This window comes from Neophocaena asiaeorientalis, unplaced genomic scaffold (genome assembly GCF_003031525.2).
Source record: "Neophocaena asiaeorientalis asiaeorientalis breed wild unplaced genomic scaffold, Neophocaena_asiaeorientalis_V1.1 scaffold506, whole genome shotgun sequence".
Classification (NCBI taxonomy): domain Eukaryota; kingdom Metazoa; phylum Chordata; class Mammalia; order Artiodactyla; family Phocoenidae; genus Neophocaena; species Neophocaena asiaeorientalis.
The window spans coordinates 229,262-249,695 of NW_020174950.1; the positions used below are offsets into that span (position 1 = coordinate 229,262).

The 20,434-nt window shown below is 39.2% G+C and overlaps 1 protein-coding gene across 1 annotated transcript in view; it reads right to left on the reverse strand.

Moving 5' to 3' along the window:
* TMOD3 (tropomodulin 3) overlaps window positions 1–20,434 on the reverse strand; it is a 78,330-nt gene that overhangs the window by 39,449 nt on the left and 18,447 nt on the right. Inside the window, exon 2 of the mRNA XM_024761854.1 lies at window positions 3,339–3,532. Coding sequence (XP_024617622.1) covers window positions 3,339–3,464 — 126 coding nt within the window. The 5' untranslated portion in view covers window positions 3,465–3,532. The remainder of the gene's footprint in view (window positions 1–3,338; window positions 3,533–20,434) is intronic.

A 20,434-nucleotide genomic window follows, 5' to 3' on the forward strand; every position in this document is an offset into this window, starting at 1 on the left:
CCCTCCCACTCTAACCACATCAGCCCTTGTTCCTCCCTTGTACTTGCCATATACTTCTTTCCCTGGAATGCTCTGTCCATCCTTTTCTGCAACTCATTTTTCAGACTGCAGCTCCATTCCCCCAGGGAAAGCTTTTCCTGACTTCCCATTATATGCTCTTATATATGGCACGATTATTTGATTAATGTCTAATTCCTCACACTCCTACCAGACTATACATCAGGAGGGCAAAGACCACATTTGTTTTGATCACTCTCATATCCCTAAGCCTCGCATAGTACCTGAGATCTACAGGTTGCCCCCCACCCCAATACTTATTGAATAAAGATTTGAGAATACTTTAAAAGAAAAATCTCGTTAAGGCAAATTAATATAAGTTACTTTCCTTCACCATCAATAAGGCACATGTATACATACTGCTACTTCATGGTGGTAGCAATGGAGTTGCATTATACCACCTCATGCCCATGTCAAACATACAGGTTTTAAATGATATGTTAGCTGGAATCCTGGCCCTTAAAAACAGTCTTTGACCACAAAATAAATGAGAGCTAACTGGCTTTGGAGGCTATGGGCTATGCTTTATTAGAAGCACACTTTAATCAAGAAAGTTAATGGATCATAATTACTTAACAAATAGATAAAAAATCTCATTAAAATGACTGCCACTGAAAATTACATGCTTCTCCCTTGCAGTGGAATTTTGTTGTAATAATTTATTCCCAGTCTTAGAAATGAAAAAATACCTTTTGCCTAGGCTGGCTGGCTGTCTTTTTGAGACAGAAGTTTTGAGAAAACACAGTTAAGTTAGCAAATAAATATATTGAATGCAGAGTAAGGAAAGTAAAATAGCCCTCCAAAATACAACAAAATAGCACCATATACAAACTTCATCTGCTCTTCTCTTATCTACCTTCTGAGACTTTGGAAGGTACAGTGTGTTCCTCTGGTTGAAGTAGCTGCTGCTACCCCGGACCTCTTGTCTCCCCTGGTCCTTTACTGAAACACTTTCCAAAAACTTCACCCAACAAGTGGCAAGCTGTCAGTAAACATCACTGTTCTTCTAGTCTCAACTAACAGTATCTGAGGTTGGGGAAGTTACAACTAGGGTTGGGGAGTCTGCAAAATACATCCAGAAGTTAGAACCCAAGCCTCCCCATACAGGAAGCAGGCCATGGATTTCCAAATAAGAAAATATAAGCCATCAGCTTTTAGACCTATAGTATAAAGCACAAGTTAAAGGGGACTCACTGTAGTTTAACAGAAAGACCACTAGACTCGGCCAGGGATCAATCAGGTAGTAAAGGATCTAGTCTCAGTTATTTCCCTAATTGTAATAACTGAGGCAAGCCACCTAACTTTTGTTTTCCATCTGTGAAACAGAGGGCAAGCGCTAGATCAGTGTTTCTCAACCGGGGGTGTTTTCATCCCCCAGGGGACAACTGGCAATACCCGGAAACATTTTTGATTGTCACAGTTGCGGGGAGGGCATATTAATCACTTTTTAAATTTTCTGTACTTTATGATGCTTTGACATCTTGGGGGCCTTGCTAATCCTGGAAAGACTGCCCCTCCCAGGGCTAACTAATTCCTAGGGATAGCAAACAACTCCCCCCAAGCCCCTGCCATGTGCTTCTCATATGAAAACCAGACAATCCAGAGCCCACACCCCCGACCACCTCTTTCATCTTTCACACACCAAGCCAATACTTCCCCTGACCTAAACTGCCCAGGGCCAGGAACTGGACAACTAGAGACCACTCCTGTAGCCCAGAGCCACTGAAATTACTCAAACTATCCAATTCTAAACTTGCTCAAATCTGCCCACCCTGCCTCACCTATTCCTTCCCTTGGAAACCACAAGAAAAGTTCTGGGCCACACTTGCACCTCACTCCTACCTCCTGACCAACCCAGCTGCTCCCCCATGTGGCCCTGCGTGGCTTGGTGCACTTCCTGCCGTTGGGAACTGAAAGTAATAAACTCTTCTTTCAAGGAACTTTCCGTGTATGGTGTCTCACCAGACCCGATTAAAACAAAATCCCAGGTACATTTTAAATCAGGAGGGTATTCTATTAGTATGTTGTGAGTAGAGGCCAGGGATGCTGCAAAACACCCTACAATGTACAGGGCAGCCCCACAGCAAAGAATTATCCAGCCCCAAATGTCAACAGCGCCAGGGCTGAGAAACCCTGGACCAGATGAACTCTTATGCTCCTACCATTTGATTCAAATAGGTCTGATAGGCTGAATTGCCTGGAGCAGATACTGCTGTGACATGCAAAACAGCACTGTTATTCTGAGTTACCCCACAGACTTAGGTGCACTGAAAAATCTTCCTTATAGTAACCATCATGGTTAAGGGATTTGATCAGTGGTATTGACACATTATCCAAGCGCTAAAGTAATGCTGAGAAAAGGAGTGTAATTCTCAATATAAATTAGAAAACCTTCTAGCAGGAAATAAATGTGTGGTAGTGACAAGAACACTTTCATAAAACAAACTCTTACCACAGTCCTTAAAAGGCACTAAAAGTCAATGCCTCTTTTTTTAAAGTCAATGTCTTGTCATAATAAAATGTGGTAAAGAAAAGCAGCCTAGCAAATAGCCATTACCTTCAGATCAAGGAGCCACAACCTTAGTGTTCTCCCCTCACTGCCTCCCAGCCGCACATGCCCTGCCACAACAACCGCTCCAGACATACCAGGGGTTAACAATTCCAGGGTCAAGGGTCTCCACCTTAGCCTTATGTAATGCATAAGGTCAGCAACAGCCATTTTGCAAAATAAAACATATATACATATATTCAGGTCTGCTCTACATGGATTGCAGTATTGCCCAGAGTCTGCTTAGATCTATTCTACCAATAACTAGAAACTTTGATCCAATTTGGTCAGCATCTTTCAGAAAGGTAATAATTAGATTTAAGGTCATGAAGGACCCTCTAGAGACACTCTCTACACTGCAGCCATCCTGGTACCGAAGCCCTGAAGAGGCATAGAGGCTGGCGTATATCAAAGAGCTAATCATCTGCTGCATTTTACCAAAAAACATTCTTCCCAGCCCAGAGAGAAAAGATTTCTTAAAGGGAAGAAAATTTCAGGAGATGTTTGAAAATAAAAATGTTGGAGAAAATAGTTTAGAACAGTCATGTCATTAGAGATACCAGGCAGAAGTGGGGGTACTGGAAAGGAGGCCAAAAGTTCATTTGGATAAAGAGGAGGAGGGGGACGGCAGTGTCAGGGAAAAGTCATGGAAAAGCTAACTGTTCAAAGGCAGCTACTTACTATCAAAGGGTTTGAAAAATTATTTCATTTCTCTTTATTGCCTAGCACCTACCTCAGGGTCAAGATCATCCAGCACAGTTTCCAGTTGTTTCAGTTCTATTTCTGATAGATTCCCAAGGAGTTCATCTTCATCAACGTCCTTGTACTTCTCTAAGTCCTTCCGGAACGATAGTGCCATGGTTTGCAGTCACTTAATTTTTGCTATTCAGTACAGTCAGAAGTGACTTCTTATTTTTTTTCTTAAAGCTATGGAGAGAAGAAACAAAAACATTTAAAATATTAAGTGATCCCCACCTAGTTAGATCTATTTTAGGTTAAATGAAATGTAATTTCCATGTGTCATATATTCTTTGACTACGTATCACACAGTACCCTTGCCTATGAATCATTCAATGTCTTTATCTTTTGCCTTTTGTTGACAAAAAGCAACCAAACGAAAACAAAAAGCCACACTGGGAAAAAAAAGGGGGAGGAGAGAATAAAATTGAAATCCATTAAACAGCTACTTGACAGAATTTAGATTCCTGATAACTGAGTTTTAGGGGGGAAGAACTTATAATATGTACCAAAATATAATTTTTTCCATCAATTGCTTTCAAATGATTGCTACCAGTACCAGAATACTTTGTTTAAGCACAGTATGTTTGAGGCATGCTTGTTTTCCTGTAAATTGCCTAGAACATTATTTTCTGACTCAATATGAATATAGGGGAGATATGGATATACTCTCCATGGGAGGAATGGCCATTGGTAAAAACATATTTTGAAAAGGTTCATTTAAAAAATTTTTTTGCATTTTTTCTTCTAATTTATATTTTGTTGCATTATGAAAACAATACATTTATTTGGCAAAGTAATCTAGGTTACAAGTTGAAATAAAAGAAAATTCTGAAGAAAGTGCACTGATTATTTTTTAAATATGAAATATTCGATGTATTCTAACCAATACATACTAGCATTCTTATTAGGAAAAGGCATTTTTAAAGGAAAAAAACATAGCATTCTGAAAAGGTTTCAGCAAAAATACTCAAAACCATGCTGGGATATGTCATCCACTGACTGGCAAGATTGGTCAGGAGGGTCTGGTGGTAGGAAAGGATCTTCACCGTTTCCTCACCATGTTCATCCCTCCCAAACAGCTATGAAGTGACTCAAAAAGCAGCATCTTTCCAGATATAGCAGGACTATTCTATAGGGGAAAAAAATACTTAAAATAAGTACTGCAAAAAGCGTGAAGTAAAAATGAAGTATTTCTATAAATTCTAGCCATATATGTAGATCATTTGCCTCATAAAATGTTCCTATGTGAATAAGAAATAATCCTTAGACTTCCTGATTTGGCTAAATTTTTCTTGGCTGTAAAACGCCCAGTACTTCAAAGTTTGGATATACTTTCTACTCCCTTCTCCCAAGTTTTCCCAACTTAATATTTTAACTAATACATTTTCCTCCTCAAACTAGTAACATTTTATGGACCCTTTTATGTGTTTTCATCTCCTATGAAGACAGGAAGGTTCACCACAGGGGTCTGTCAGCTAGCAAGCATCTGGGACCAATAAAAAGCAAATTAACAGAGCTGTGCTTATGCAGATGTTAAATTGCAGGCATTTTGTGTAATTGCCCAAGACAGGTCTGGCTTACACCTGTTCTACTGGCACTTCATTGGTTGAGCAGTTACCCTGGATTTTTTTTCGCTTTTTTGAACACATAATTATCATTGTTGTCATTACTAAGTTTGGTAAACATCCTTTGTATTTCCAACTTTAAGACAAGAAGCTTACCAAGTATCCTGAGAGTGAATTTTCTCAATTAAAAATAATACAGTCTGAGGAGACGATTCAATAGAAGGTACCAGCACTTTCAAATATATTAACCGTAAAATGCAATTTTAAAGAAGGTGGCACAGGACTTCCCTGGTGGTGCAGTGGTTAAGAATATGCCTTCCAATCCAGGGAACACAGGTTCGAGCCCTGGTCCAGGAAGATCCCACATGCCACTGAGCAACTAAGCCCATGAGCCACAACTACTGAGCCCATGCGCCACAACTACTCAGGCCCACGCGCCTAGAGCCCGTGCTCCACAACAAGGGAAGCCACCGCAATGAGAAGCCCGTGCACTGCGATGAAGAGTAGCCCCCACTTGCCACAACTAGAGAAAGTCCGTGCACAAAAATGAGGACACAATGCAAACATACATACATACATAAATACTTCACTTAAAAAAAAATAAAATAAAATAAAGAAGGTGGCAGGCAATTTTAGGAGAAAAAATAAATAGAACATTTTGAAAAAATACTCCCTTTATTAAAATACCAATGATATGGTATTTGAGACAGATAAGGGTAAGAAATTGATAAAAGTACATGAATAGGTACCATGAGTAATTAGTTAGTTTTCACTATTTTTTAATGTTTGGACAATCAATCCAAAAAGTTTTTAATGTAGTTTAATATAATTTATTTTTGAGGTTTGTAACATAGAATAAAACCAACTTCTTGTTCAATAAACATTTCAAAGAAATACATATTATTTTGAGCATCCCCTCACTTTACTCTCAAGTGTTCCAGTTTGGGCCATAAATTCAACGGTCATCCTACTAATAAGGTATTATAATGGGCAATATGATAGGAATGAGGTGTTAGGGGCAAAGGCAATGTTATATGCCACCCAGGGTCTATAGGTTTGGAACATGACACTCCTTACAGTGACTAAACAGGTTACTCCAAGAGATGGCTCCTTATTCCAAAGTAAAATCTGTCACACAAAGCATGTTTATAGTATTGCTTAAAGATCAATAAAATGAACACCATGAACATACCACCCAGCCTCAGAAAGAAAACATTACTTTGTACTCTCACGTTCCCCTTTCCAGTTGCATCTCTTCCCCCCAAAGAAGTAGCCATTGTACTGAATTCTGAATTAATCACTCCCTTACTTTCTTTACAGTTTTACCTTAAATGTACATATCTTTAAACAGTTTTAGTTTTGCTATCTTTTGCACATATATATATATATATATATACATGGACTCACACAGTATATATCCTGTGACTTGGTTTTTACACTCAGCATTGCTTTGAGTTCATGCTTAGAGCTGAACTTCTTTCATTTTCATTTCTATATCATATACTGTTATATAAATGAACATCAGAATTACTTGTAGTCTTTTCCTTCTCTACTTTTCTGCTGTTACCTATTTCCTGGTATACATGTGCAAGAGTTTCTCCAAGTTGTCCAAACCTAGGAATGGAATTGCTGGGAAAAGGGTATGGTATTACTCGTTTACTAGGTAACGTCAAACTATTTTCAAAGTGGTTGTACCAATTCACATTCCTAGAAGATTCAATGCATGACAATTTCATGTTGCTCATCCTTGCTGATTGTTGATATTATCAGTTGTTGTGAGGGTTTTTTGCCCATTCTGGTGGATGTGAAATGATATTTCATTGTGGTTTTAATTTGCATTTTGCTGAGTTATGATGAGGTTGAGTATCTTTTCATACGTTCTTGGCCTTAGTCACTTAGACATAGTGGTGTCCCTTAGTCTGTGAAGAATCTTTGTCCGTTTTTCTTTTAATAAATTTATTTAGTTTATTTATTTTTGGCTGCGTCGGGTCTTCATTGCAGCGAGTGGGGGGCTATTCTTTGTTGCAGTGCGCGGTCGTCTCATTGCAGTGGCTTCTCTTGTTGCAGAGCACAGGCTCCAGGCACATGAGCTTCGGTAGTTGTGGCAGGAGGGCTCAGTAGCTGTGGCTCCCAGGCTCTAGAGCGCAGGCTCAGTAGTTCTGGCGCATGGGCTCGTTGCTCTGCGGCATGTGGGATCTTCCCGGTCCAGGGGTCGATCCTGTGTCCCCTGCACTGGCAAGCGGATTCTTAACCATTGCGCCACCAGGGAAGCCCTCTTTGCCCATTTTTATATTGTGTTATCTTTAAAAAAAAAATAGATGCTCTTTACTGTATTCTGGATACTAATCTTGTCAGTTATATGTTAAAAATCTCTTCCATTTCCTTTTAACTCATTAGTTTATTAAGGTATTTCCAGGGGGAAACATATCATTTAATTATTTTCATTTAATTATTTAAGGAATTTACTTCTCTGGTTTGTTTTTTTCCTTTTCAAAGCAATGGAAAGGCATTTCCTTCAAGTTCGGATTATGAAATCTTGCCAAGAACTTCCAGGTACTCTACCAGAGTTTCCCAGAAGCTTCAATTCTGCTTCAGTAAAAAGCAAACAACTGCTGCTCATCCTATTTAATGCTGCTCAAAACTCACCACAAGTGTTCACAGGCTCAGAGTTTCTAACTTGATTGTACCTTCTCTCTCAACTCTCATCCTTTACTGAGGATTATCTGTGTGCTGACACTGTGCCAAGTATTAGCAAGAGAAGCTCAGAACTCCTTAAGAAGGGAAGCTCTGGAAGCCGTGCTTTGCTCTGCTTTCTGTCCCACGGATAACATGTCCTCTCTTGCTTGTCCTCTGCCATCTGTATCTTGGAAGGGGAACAAATTCTGAATGGTTTCAACCAGTGTGCTAGAAAAGTTATCTTAAATCTACACTGGGTCTACAAGAACTTTTTTTAATCTCCAAGCTAATGTAAAATACATTTCATAAAAATACACTTCATAATCTACACAGCACAGGAATAGATTTTTTTAAGCATAATATTCTCAGTCTTTTTTTTTTCTCTAAAGGTTGTATATAAGCAAAAGTTAGTTTTGCCAGATAAGTTAGGTAAACTTTCAGGCAGATGTAGAAAATCTTCTAACTTGAAATTCTGGTATGATCAGACTGTTTAATTCTCCATTCTTAACTCACTTTTTAGAGCAGTGGTTTTCATGTTTTAGACTGAATCAGAACCCCCTGGAGGGCTTGTTACGACACCACCCCTGGGCCCCACCCCATTTCCTGATTGAATAGGTCTATAGGGTAGGGTTGAAAATCTGCATTTTTAACCAGCTGCCAGGTGGTGCTGATACAGCGGGTCAGGAACTAGGCTTTGAGAGGCACTGCTCTAGAGGAACTGACTTCATAAATTTGTAAATTCTGACAACTAGGCCTCACATTCTTGCGACAGTCTATCTTGTCCTACTCACTGGCGGAAGAACTTTGTTAAAATAGTCCCCAGAGTCTATGGGAACTGTTGCCATGGTATGCTTTCCTTTTCACTCTGTCACTGCTTCACTGGATTTCAGTTAGTGGAGGCAATACCGAGGAACATAAGGAAACTCCTGGAGTATTCTGGGCCAAAAGCTTTCATTCCATTAACCAACTTCCTTTTCATGTATTACTAGTCTCTAGAATCCTCCTTATTTTTCACACAAGACTTTCAGGACCCTGTTAATTTCCAGGTGGATTCTCAGCCATCTCATTTCACAGATGTTTTAAATTTTAGCTTTCTATTTAGATACTTTTTAAATAGCTGTATTCTAGATCTTTGGGATCACTTTAAATGAAGCACTGTTGTGAGATGCCATATTTACATTTATATTTATCATTGCATCAGCACCAGGTAGAACTGCCTTAATTGTTCTAAACTAATACAGAGGCAGTCTTAATACCTAAATGATGCATTTGCACAAAATGGAGACACAGCACTACGTAACCAAAGCTTTCTCTGAGATTCAAACATAGAAAAATAGTAGAAGGGGACTTCCCCGCTGGTCAAGAATCCGTCTTCCAATGCAGGGGACACAGGTTCAATCCCTGGTCAGGGAACTAAGATCCCACATGCCGCAGAGCAACTAAGCCCAAGCGCTGCAACTACTGAGCCCATGCGCCTCAACTACAGAGCCCGCATGCCTCAACTACAGAGCCCACGCACTCTGGAGCCCACGCGCCACAACTAGAGAGAAAAACCAGCATGCCATTAGAGAGAAGCCCGCACGCCACAACGAAAGATACAGCATACTGCAACGAGGATCCTGCGTGCTGTAACTAAGACCCGATGCAGCCAAAAATAAATAAATAAATAAAATGTTAAAAAATCTGTACAAAAAAGAAAAATAGTAGAAGAGCTATACCTGCACATGGTAGATGGTCAGAGAGGCACAGTGAACTCAAAGAGAACTTGTACTGAAGCAGTCAGTACCATATTCCCATCGATGGCAATTTAGTTTTTGCAAAAATCAATTAACACTAGGATCCACAATAATTTTTTAAGAGAAATACTTCTCTATTTAACCAATCTCCACTTATTTGCCTTCAGTTCCACATTTTTTATAGAGTAAGGTCTTGACACTGACTATTAAGAAAAAAACTGGAATTACGTGGTTCAAAGTTACATTCTCTCAAAATATGAGGTGTTAACCCCCATTTCATCACTATTTCAACAGGGCGGGCTCAGAGTTCAGACTCTTATCTGTTCTCTCTTAAATGCACACATGTGATCATGTTGTCCTCTAGTTCAAAAATCTAAAATAGACTCATAGTACCTTCAGTGGGGTTAGGCAAAGTACAGTGCCAGTGGGCTAAACTCGGCCTGCTGCCTATGGCTGTAAATGATGTTTTAATGGAACACAGTCCCATTCATTCACTTATGTATTGTCCATGGCTGCTCTTGTGCTACAATGGCAAAGTTGAATAAATGCAACAGAGACCCATATGGTCTGTAAAGCCTAAAGTATTTACTATCTGGCCCTTCAAAGAAAAAGTTTGCCAAGCCCTGACCTACAAGATAAAGTCCAAATTCCTCGGCATGATATATGTAGTTCACAACCAGGTCCCAGCTAGCTTTCTATTATAATATTATCTCAGGCTGCTCACCATCATATAGCCTATAGGCCAAATAGGCCCCAAAGTTTTAGGTCTCTAGGCCATTTGCTTATTTCATTCCCTCTCTCCACAATGCATGCACTCTTTCTCATTTACCTCTGTCCTCAAACCCCTACATATTCTTCAAGGCCTAGCTAAAATGTCATACATATCTTCCCTGAAATTTTCCCTGCTCTCCTGTTTGATCGGACCCCCAGGAAAGATCAGTATCTTCAACTGATAAGATCAACATACAATAAGAGAATGTTTCCCAAAAAAGTAGATAGAACAAATGACTATAGAATGATGGTAACATAACCATGGAAAGAAGGCAGTAAGCAGGCAGATATAAGAAAATGGGATTCATTAAGCAAGATTTGGCCATGTTCATGAAGCACAAAGGAGGCATGATATCCTGACCAGCAGATGTGATTGGCTGGTTCCCACTGCAGTTATATGTCCCATCTGAAGAAGCATCAGATGGCCAATGCCTGATGTCATTCGACATTGACATCACTCAATTCCCCTTATTCCTCTCCATGCTCACACCAGGTAATCTTCTAATTAAAACTTCGCTATTCATGTAGTCTTCCTCACTTTAGATTAATAAACTGATGTTTTTTGACTTATGCACCAGTCTTTTATGAGCGTCGTTAGTATGGGTCACTTTTTAAGAAATTAGGCACCTATTGGTGGATTGAAATCAGGTCTCTGCAAAAGCAAAGCTGAGGACCATCACATGAAATCCTATCCCAAGGATGGCTGGCCAGCTACTCCTAAAGACACCCTCTATCTCATGTCAAACCAACAATGACAGAGAATTAGGTCATCTTCTGTCTCTCTTGCTGGACACTGTAAGCCCCCTGAGGAAGAGAGATTCTCTCCTAGATCTCATTTCTTACTGGGTTGCCATCACCAGGTGCAGTACGTGGTTACACATAGTTAAGCCAAACTTGATTTAATTGGATCATATATCAGTCTCTCCTTTCCCTTTTTTGGTAGTTCCCTCTACCTGCCCCAGGTATCTAGTATCTCTCTTGCTCCCTCACTCTATTTCCCTTATCACAACTAAAAAGGCACTGATAATCAGTCCTTGAAACTTCTGCTAATCCTTTACAGCCTCTGCATTGTTCATCTTTTCTTCCCTCAGTGTCAAACCATTTTGGCTAAGAGTTCTCTGCTGTCTAATCTTCTCTAGTTAAAACAAAAGAAAAACATCTAATTATCAGTCACCAGACCTCTGAAATTAAATACATGCCCTGATGATGATTTGATTTTCTTTTGAGTAGAAATGAATTTCCTCCTTGGGAGATACCAAGCCTTATTCTTCAGATGTGCTGGGCTTAAGACTGCGTGTCTTTTCCTCACTGGCTTCTCCTAGGACCCCTGGGTACTGAACCAACCTGACCCGCCAGATCAGAAACTTCTTTTTTTCTGTCACAAGATTCCCAGGTGATTATTTGTTTTCCAATATATTTACTGGTCATTCAACAAATATTTTTGAACATCTTCTGTACCAGGAATTGACTTGCTCCAGACAATAGGCATAAAAAGTATACAAGACAGACAAGTTCCTTGCTCCAGTTTAAAGGTGGTGGAAAGACAAAAAACAATGAACAAAAAACCAAGGTAATAACAGATAGCAATAAATATGATAAGGAAAAACCCAGGACAATGCTATAGGAGAAGTGATGGTCGGGAAAGTTACTTTAAGTGGTTCAGATACTGTTCTGAAAGGTGACTTTTAAGCCAGGATCTAAAGGTCTCTCCCAACTCTCTCAGCTTAGGACTCTGCTAACAGCAGCAATCTAGGTGAAAAACAATGGTGGCTTTGCTTGAAGTTGTAGCTGTGGAGACAGAAGTGGGAAAAAACATGTGACATATTTTAGAAGCAAAGCCAAAAGGACTTGTTCACAGACTGGCTGTAAGGAGATAAGGACAAAAGATGCCCTAAGGGATGACCTCTGTGTTAATTTCAGTTAGTATTTAATAATTTTTGTTGTTGTTCCACACCTATTTTTTCTGAAGAGCTGAACATGGCCATATGCCACCTATATTTCTAGGTCTGAAAAAAAAAGGTTCTTGGTTAATATTTTCATAATCGTTTGTTTTGAGATCCACATTGTAAACTGTTCTCATATGACAAATCTTGAACACCCATAATAATAACCAATTAATGAAACAAAATAAACCAATTAAAAATTACTAAATAAAACAACTGCTGGCTATGGCCTTTAAAATATTTGTAGGCTAAACAAAAGTGCCTGTCTATGTTAATACTATTTCTGGCATCATCTTTTCCAAAGAGCTGAGACTAAAAAGTGAAACAAGCAAATGTTCTGTCATGATTTTTTTTTAAATGTTATATAATTACTGTTCCAAACTTATTTTTCTCTCCAATATTTTTAATACTTATAGTCAAACTGCTGAAGAAGAGATGATCATGAATTTGGCACCCAGCAATCACTGTGATTTCAAGATCCACACTGCTGACCCTCAACACCTAGTCTCTGAGTTCCTTGACCTTCTCTCTTCTGATGGTCCCGTCCTCTGCCCTACCTCAGCTCTACATCCCTACGGTTGTAACCTAGCTCTAATCATTACCAATAATTGTACCCCTCCAGAACTCTCAATTTCTTTGGAAATTCTCTGGAACTCCTCTAGCAAAACCCCAATCCTGGTTAAAACGCTATTCCTACTTCTCACCTGTACCAGGGTGACAGATAAAGCAGGAGAAAAACACACCAACTGACCAGCCACATTTAATATTTATCACCACTAACATCAAAGAATGCTGCCTACTAATCCCACTGCATTTCCCCAGTCCAGTCACTCTCCCACAATCTGACTATTTTACTTCTTCTTTTCCCTCAGACCTTTCATATTTCTTATCTATCACTCTCAGATGAAGCGCCTACCTTAATATTTCACTGACAATATAGAAGCAATCATAAAAGGATAACTAAGCTTCCACTGCTACATCTACCAACCGACCTAAATTTGTACCCATATACTCTATCTTCTCTCTTGTTTTTATAGATAAAACTGTCCAGACTCTCATCTAAGGCCAATCCCACTGCCTGTGACCAAATCCCATCCATGCTCATTTATACAAGATCACTTCAATAATTGGGCCCTTTTTCTACAGGATCATGGCCATCAGCATACAGATTGTAACACACCTCCCAAATTAAAAACAAGCATTCCTTTGACTTCATATCCCCCTCCAGACACTTTGCATCCCCCTCCCGACAATTTCTTGGCTCCTCTTTATAGCAGAATTCCTTGAAAGAACTGTTTTTGGTACCCCAAGTTCCCTCCCTCTTATTCTCTTATACCTTCTCCAATTTGGCTTTTGTTCCCAGCATTTACTCCACCCAAACTGACCCTGTCAGCAATGACCTGCATGGTGCCAAATCTAGCTGTCAATGCTTCTTTTTTAAATTTTAAAATATTTTATTAATTATCTATAGTATATTATTATGTTTTATAAATTACATATAGAACTGTACATCATTCTGATGTACAGTTCTGTGAGCTTTGATAAATGCATAGAGTTGTACAACCACCACCACAATCAAGATACAGAGGCAGCTGTCAATTCTTAGCCCTCACCTTACGAGGCCTATGAGAAGCAGCATCTGACAACAGATCCCTCCTTTATCCTAAAACATTTTTCTCACTTGGCCATGGGGACATTATTTCCTCTTGGTCTCCCTTTATCTCTCTGACTCTCCCACCTCATTCTCCTTTGCTAGTTCCTCCTCATCTTTCCTACCTTTAAATGTGGGAGTGCCCCCAGGAGTTAAGTTCTTTGGACAGCTTCTCTTTCTATATTCACTCCCTAGGTGATTTCATACATTGACAACTCTTGGATTTATATCTCCAATTTGGACCTCTCTCCCCAACTCCAGACTTAAAAATAACTACCTATGTAACATCTCTACTTGGATGGCTAACAGGTATCTCAAATGTGAATGAACAAAACAGACTCTTAATTTTCTCCCCCAGACCTGCTCTTGCCATGTTTTTATCATTTAATAAACAGCAACTCCATTCCTTTAGTTGCTCAGTCCACAAATTTTGGAGTTAACTTTGACTTCTCTCACACTCTGCATCTGATCCATCAAACATTTGGCTCTATCTTTAAAACATCATGGACTTACCATCTCCACTGCTTCCACTCTGGTCCAAGTCATCAACATCTCATTCCTGGACCACTGCAATCTCCTCCTAACTGGGGCTCCTCCTCCCACTCTAATGCCCATATAGTCTATAGTCTATTTTCTGCAAAGGTACCAGAGCTATCTTATTCTTTTTAACTGAAGTTTTTATCGAGATAGTTATAGATTCATATGCAGTTGTAAGAAACCACACAGAGGGATCCCCTGAACACGTTGTCCAGCTCTCCCTGATGGCAACATTTTCCAAAATTATAGCACATCACAATGAGCATATTGACATTGATACAGTCCACTGATCTTATTCTGATTTCTCCAGTTTTACTTGTACTCATATTTGTGTATATGTGTGTATAGTATGTTCCATACAATTTTATCACCTTTTAGGTTTGTGTATCCACCACTACAGTTGAGATACTGAACAGTTTCAACATCACAAAGATTCCCCATGTTGTCCTTTTATAACCACACCCATCGCCTTCTCTAACCCCTGGCAAACAACTTATCTGCCCTCCATTGCTAAAATTAAGTCATTAAAAAAAATGCTATATACATAGGATCATACAATATGTAACCTTAGGGATCATTAAGCATAAATTCCTAAAGATTCGTCCAAGTTGCTGTGTATCGATAGTTCACTTTTAAAATTGTATTCCATGGTATGTATTTTCTGCAGTTTAAACATTCAGATGTTGAAAGACAATTCCTGACTACTACAAATAAAATGTCTATTTGTGTACAGGTTCTTGTGTGAACTGACCAGATTCCATTACTTCTGCTACTCACAATCTTCTAATGGCATCTCATCTCCATCAGAATAAAAGCCAAATGGCTTTACAATGGTCCACAAGGTCGTACACAATCCCCCCCACCCCACTAAGCCTCAAATCATCTCCAACCATTCTCCACTTTGCTCACAGCACTTCAGCAACACTGATCTTCTTGCTCTTCCTCCAACAAACCAGGCATACTCCTGCCTGAGGGCTTTTGCACTTGATGTTCCTTCTACCTGGAAAACTCTTCCCTGAAACAGCTAAATGACCTGTTTCCTCACTTCTTTAAGATCTCTGCTTAAATATCAATTGCTTAGAGGACTTCCCTGTCCACTATATACAAAATATCAACTCCCACAGGCCCCTCCACTACTGCACTAGGCAATCTTTATTTTCTTACCCTGTATTTCCCTCTATATTATTATCTGACATGCTATATATTTACTGATCCATCATCTGTATCTTGTCACTAAAATCTAAACTATATTCAGTCAGAGACTCTCTTTTGTTCACTACTACATCCTCAACAGAGAATAGATCATGGCACATGCCAGGTACTAAAAAACAGCAGATATATCTAATTTCAAGGCTAAGTGTAAACTTATTAAAGTCACTTAAGTTAACCTGGAGTCATTCAAGATTATTGAAACACTAACCTCTTACCTTTATATGACAGTAGCTTTGTTTATGATGTTTCTTCCTAGATCAGATCTAAGTTAAGAAGTTGTTTAAGAACTAAATCGAGGCTTATCTATTAAGAAGTAAATAAATTAAGCTAAGAATAGGAAAGTTAACACTCGACTGAGCTGCCTAACTCTGTATTTTTAAGTTTCTCATATTAAATTGCTGAGATGGCCTGGCTTTTTTTCTTCATAACTTGTCTTTTTAAAAATAAAAATACATATACCTACCAGCATGGCTAAAATGAAAAAGAATGACAATACCAAGTGTAGACAAGGATGTGGAGCAACTGATACTCATAATTTGCTAATGGAGTGCAAATTGATTCAACCACTTAGGAAAAGTATTTGGTAGTATCTACTAAAATTAAACATACTCATACCACAATGATGTAGCAATTTCACTCCTAGCTATCTACATAAGAGAAATAGTGTTTGTGTTAATAAAATAAGATGTACAAAAATGCTCACTGCAGCTTTACTCATATCTCCAAACTAATAGAAAATGAGCCAAATGTCCACTATCAGGAGAATACACAAATGAGTGGTGGTACAGTTATAAAAGACAATACTACATTAAAGAGCAACTATGATTATGTGCAAAAACATGAATGAATCTCACATGTATTATGTTGCAGCCAAAAAAAATAAAATAAAATAATAAAATAAACACGCAAAAAATACTTATAAATAAGTTATCTCTACCTGGAGATTTTAACATTTAAAGCATCTAAATGTTGTCCCATTTAATGTCGGCCTTTAGTTTCATCTTCTCTTTGATGGAGAAGGCTGGAGTAAAGAAAGTCATCTATTTATTCCTGGCATTGCTAAAGCACAGGCTGAGTACGAATATCTGTCTGGGATATTGTGCAGCAGATTCCTCAACTGCAAGGGAGTTTAAGAGTCTCATAAGGTCATTTCCTTCTTTTGAGCTTCTGATTCTAATTAGTGATATAACACTAATTATAACCAAAAAATGTACTTAGTGCTCACTGCGTCCAAAGCACTATGCACACAGTATTTACCTTCTAAAAAATAAAAATCATTTTATTTTAGTTGTATATTATGTATGTTACTTTTGTAGTAAATAAGACATTTTTAAAGGAAATAAGTTGGATGCTAAATCTATTCTTCTGTTCTGTTCACTGCCTCTTCTATACAATGAAGTGTAAAAGGCAGTGCATTAAGTAATGATTTTTGCAGAGTTCTTAGGATGCTATGGTTGACCCAGATGTGGGCACATCTGAGTGAGGTAGGTGCTCAGCACACAGAAGTTTGAGAAACTGGTGGTTGATTATTCTGTGTAAAAGTTCCATGGAAACTTACCAACCTTCACTAAGTATGAGATTAGCTAAGCAGCTCCGTCTTTCCTGTCACTGCAACTGATGCCGTCTCGATTTTTTAAAAATGAGATCTGGAGATCCCAAAAGCACAAGGAAAGAAAATAAAGTCTGAAGTCTGAGGGCAGTCTGGAAAAACTTGTTAGGGCCAGAACAGAGAAGAGATTTAATTGGAAGCAGGTTACTGAGGGCAACCTTAAAGTAGAAAGCAGGAAGGTCATTTCTGTGACTATTAAGAGAAATACTTCATAGGTTACTCATAGCACTTCAAAAACAATCTTTCAACAAGACTCTACCGAGAGACTTTGTGGCTCCCATGTGAGTACCCCCATTTCCTTTTCTGGCTCAAAGCAGCCAAACCAGCTCCCAGTCGTAGCCCACCTCCTCTCTATTTATTCTTTGTGGAGTTGCAGCAACAGAGGTACAAGGCAAGGTCAGAGAGGAACCCACTCTGTGCTGGGATGAATGCCACACCAGCCACACCCTTAACACACCCATTTCTCAGTACCAAATGTTTTCCAGCCTTCTTTTTGGTTTGTTTGTTTAATAGATTGGGCAGAGGAGGAAATGCTCAAGCTTTTTTAAAAGTTGTTGCAAACTCAAAAAAATCTTAAAATAGGAATGACATCATACACAAGTCTCTCACAATAATCAGGTTACAGAGCTCTTTATCTCTGATGGTTAACCTAAAAAATTCTTCTACCAGTTATACTGTGGACAAAATCAAATATGACATGAGGTGGCTTGCAGGAAAAACTTATCAGTGCTCAGCCATCAATCAAAATGCTGAATCCATTCCAAGTATATAATGGAGAGATTGAGGGTTTTCTTTCTCCTTCTCTACCAAGGGAAGTATCGCTATGACTCATTCTTCCTCTTGCAAGAATTTTCTTAATATACTGAGTTAGTAAAACTATATACAAAATCCTAAAATAAACTAGGCTAGATCTTAAAGAAATCATGCTGAGATCAAGTTGAGTTTTATGCAGTGAACAAACGGTGAACGGCAACATCCTTCCTCAGTTTCACCCTTCTGAATTTCCTGGGCTTCAGACCAGAATTTTTCCTTCATTCTGAAAAATTCTTTTCAACCTTACCAATTTCCCCATCTTCAGATCAATATGTATTTGTATATATTTATTAAGTGCCTATTACATTTAACGTGCTGTCCTGGGGTAAGGAGACATTGGACTGGAGCGGGGTAGGGCATAGGGAGAGGAAAGGGACCACGGGAAGGAGAGGAAAAGAATTTGAGAAAATTGTACAAACAGATTGTTGTTCTCTCTCCCCACTTTATAAGTGTTTCTCAAACTGGAATTTAAAAGATTATAAGAGTCAAAGACATGGCAAAAATAGGGCACAGAGACTGTAATATTCAACTGTAGATGTAATGTTAAATGCAGATTCAATCTCAACACTTAAAGTTTTCTTTGGATACACTGTTGTGCTGTCTCAATATGCAAAACTGGTGATCAGCAAAGCTGGGCATATAGTGAAAGTAAATCTGATTCTCCCTCACACCTTCTCTTGCCACCTTCAATCATAAGAGTACAGCCCAGGTGGCACACTGAAAAAAACCCTTCACTGGCATGTCTCCTCTCTTCTCCACTCCCTTTTTACATCCATGGGTATGAAGAACCCTATCCTCTAGCAACGCTGTGTACCAATAATTGTGCCACAAAAAAAGGATTAAGAAGTACATCACTGTTCAACTGAAAATGTGTTTATATAGAAAAATATATCTCCAAATGAGGAAACGATCCTGGGCAAAATCAACTATTCTCAACAAAATGTGACTTGATGAAGATGTACGTAACTGTTGTTGGCAATACTTGCAGACCTGCTGGTTAACAGTTAATAAGGCATCAAAATATTTTGTGTGGGGCTTCCCTGGTGGCGCAGTGGCTGGGAGTCTGCCTGCCGATGCAGGGGACATGGGTTCGTGCCCCGGTCTGGGAGGATCCCACGTGCCGCGGAGCGGCTGGGCCCATGAGCCAAGGCTGCTGAGCCTGCGCGTCCGGAGCCTGTGCTCTGCAACGGGAGAGGCCACAGCAGTGAGAGGCCTGCGTACCGCAAAAAAAAAAAAAAAAAAAAAAATATTTCGTATGAAAGCTGTCCCAGCATTCTAGAGTCTTAAAAAAAGTTAAGGCTTTGGTAATACATGGGACAAAGTGCTCTAAGAAATTACCAGAACTATTCTAAACCACCAAAATACGCCCATAAGATGTAGAAGATGTCAGAGAAAATATATATATTTTTAATATGAAGTTTTCCCAAATCAATGATCATAAAATAAATACTAACATACATACAGAATATAGCTACTATTGTTATTTGTCTTGTGTTACCTGTATTCGTAATTGCAAAATAATGCATGATCTTGGCCAAAATGTCAAATAGTACAGTTGATAAATGTTGAAAGTAAAACGTTATTAAAGGACCTCCCTACCCTGTCTCTCTCACTCTGCTAGTGTTTTAACCCTTCTACACCAGATTTTGTTTTGAACCAACAATCTCACTCTAATAAAATTCACTCTTTCTCATAAAATTCTATTTTTCCTCCCTTTTTGGGAGGGTGGGTCTGGTTGGATAGAAATGAGGATAAGTTTTAAAAGTTTAATGGGAAAACTTTCAGTCTTAAAAATAAGTGAGGACTTCCCTGGTGGCACACTGGTTAAGAATCTGCCTGCTGGGACTTCCCTGAAGGCGCAGTGATTGGGAGTCTGCCTGCCAATGCAGGGGACACGGGTTCGAGCCCTGGTCTGGGAGGATCCCACATGCTGTGGAGCAACTAGGCCCGTGTGCCACAACTGCTAAGCCTGCGCTCTGGAACCCACGAGCCACAACTACTGAGCCCGTGTGCCACAACTACTGAAGCCTGTGTGCCTAGAGCTCCTGCGCTGCAACAAGGAAGGCCACCCACAATAAGAAGCCCGCCCACCACAGCGAAGATTAGCCCCTGCTTACCACAACTGGAGAGGGCCTGTGCGCAGCAATGAGGACCCAACGCAGCCAAAAACAAACAAATAAATAAATAAGTTTGTATTTTAAAAAAATAAGTGAAAAGAAAGTTCTCAGTTTTAGCTAGACTATGTAACTCAAGCCCCCTTTCTTTCCTAGAATAAGGAAAAGCCTATTTTTAAACTGCCCGATGAATACTTCTGAGTCTTTCCTGAAGATACAACAAACTGTGACAAGTTGATGTACTTAATAGAATTCAATTATGACTCGCGGAGGAAAAACAAACCAAAAAATCCCGAAAGAAATCCAGAATTCTTAGGGAGAAAAAAGGCCTAACACGTAGCTCCTAGCATTGGGGGTCAGTAGATCCATGGACTTAAGGGCTCTGTGACTTTGAGCAAGTTACTTCACTCCTCAGTTTTCTGGGCTAGATGAGGAATAACCAAGATATGTCCTAGCTCTGA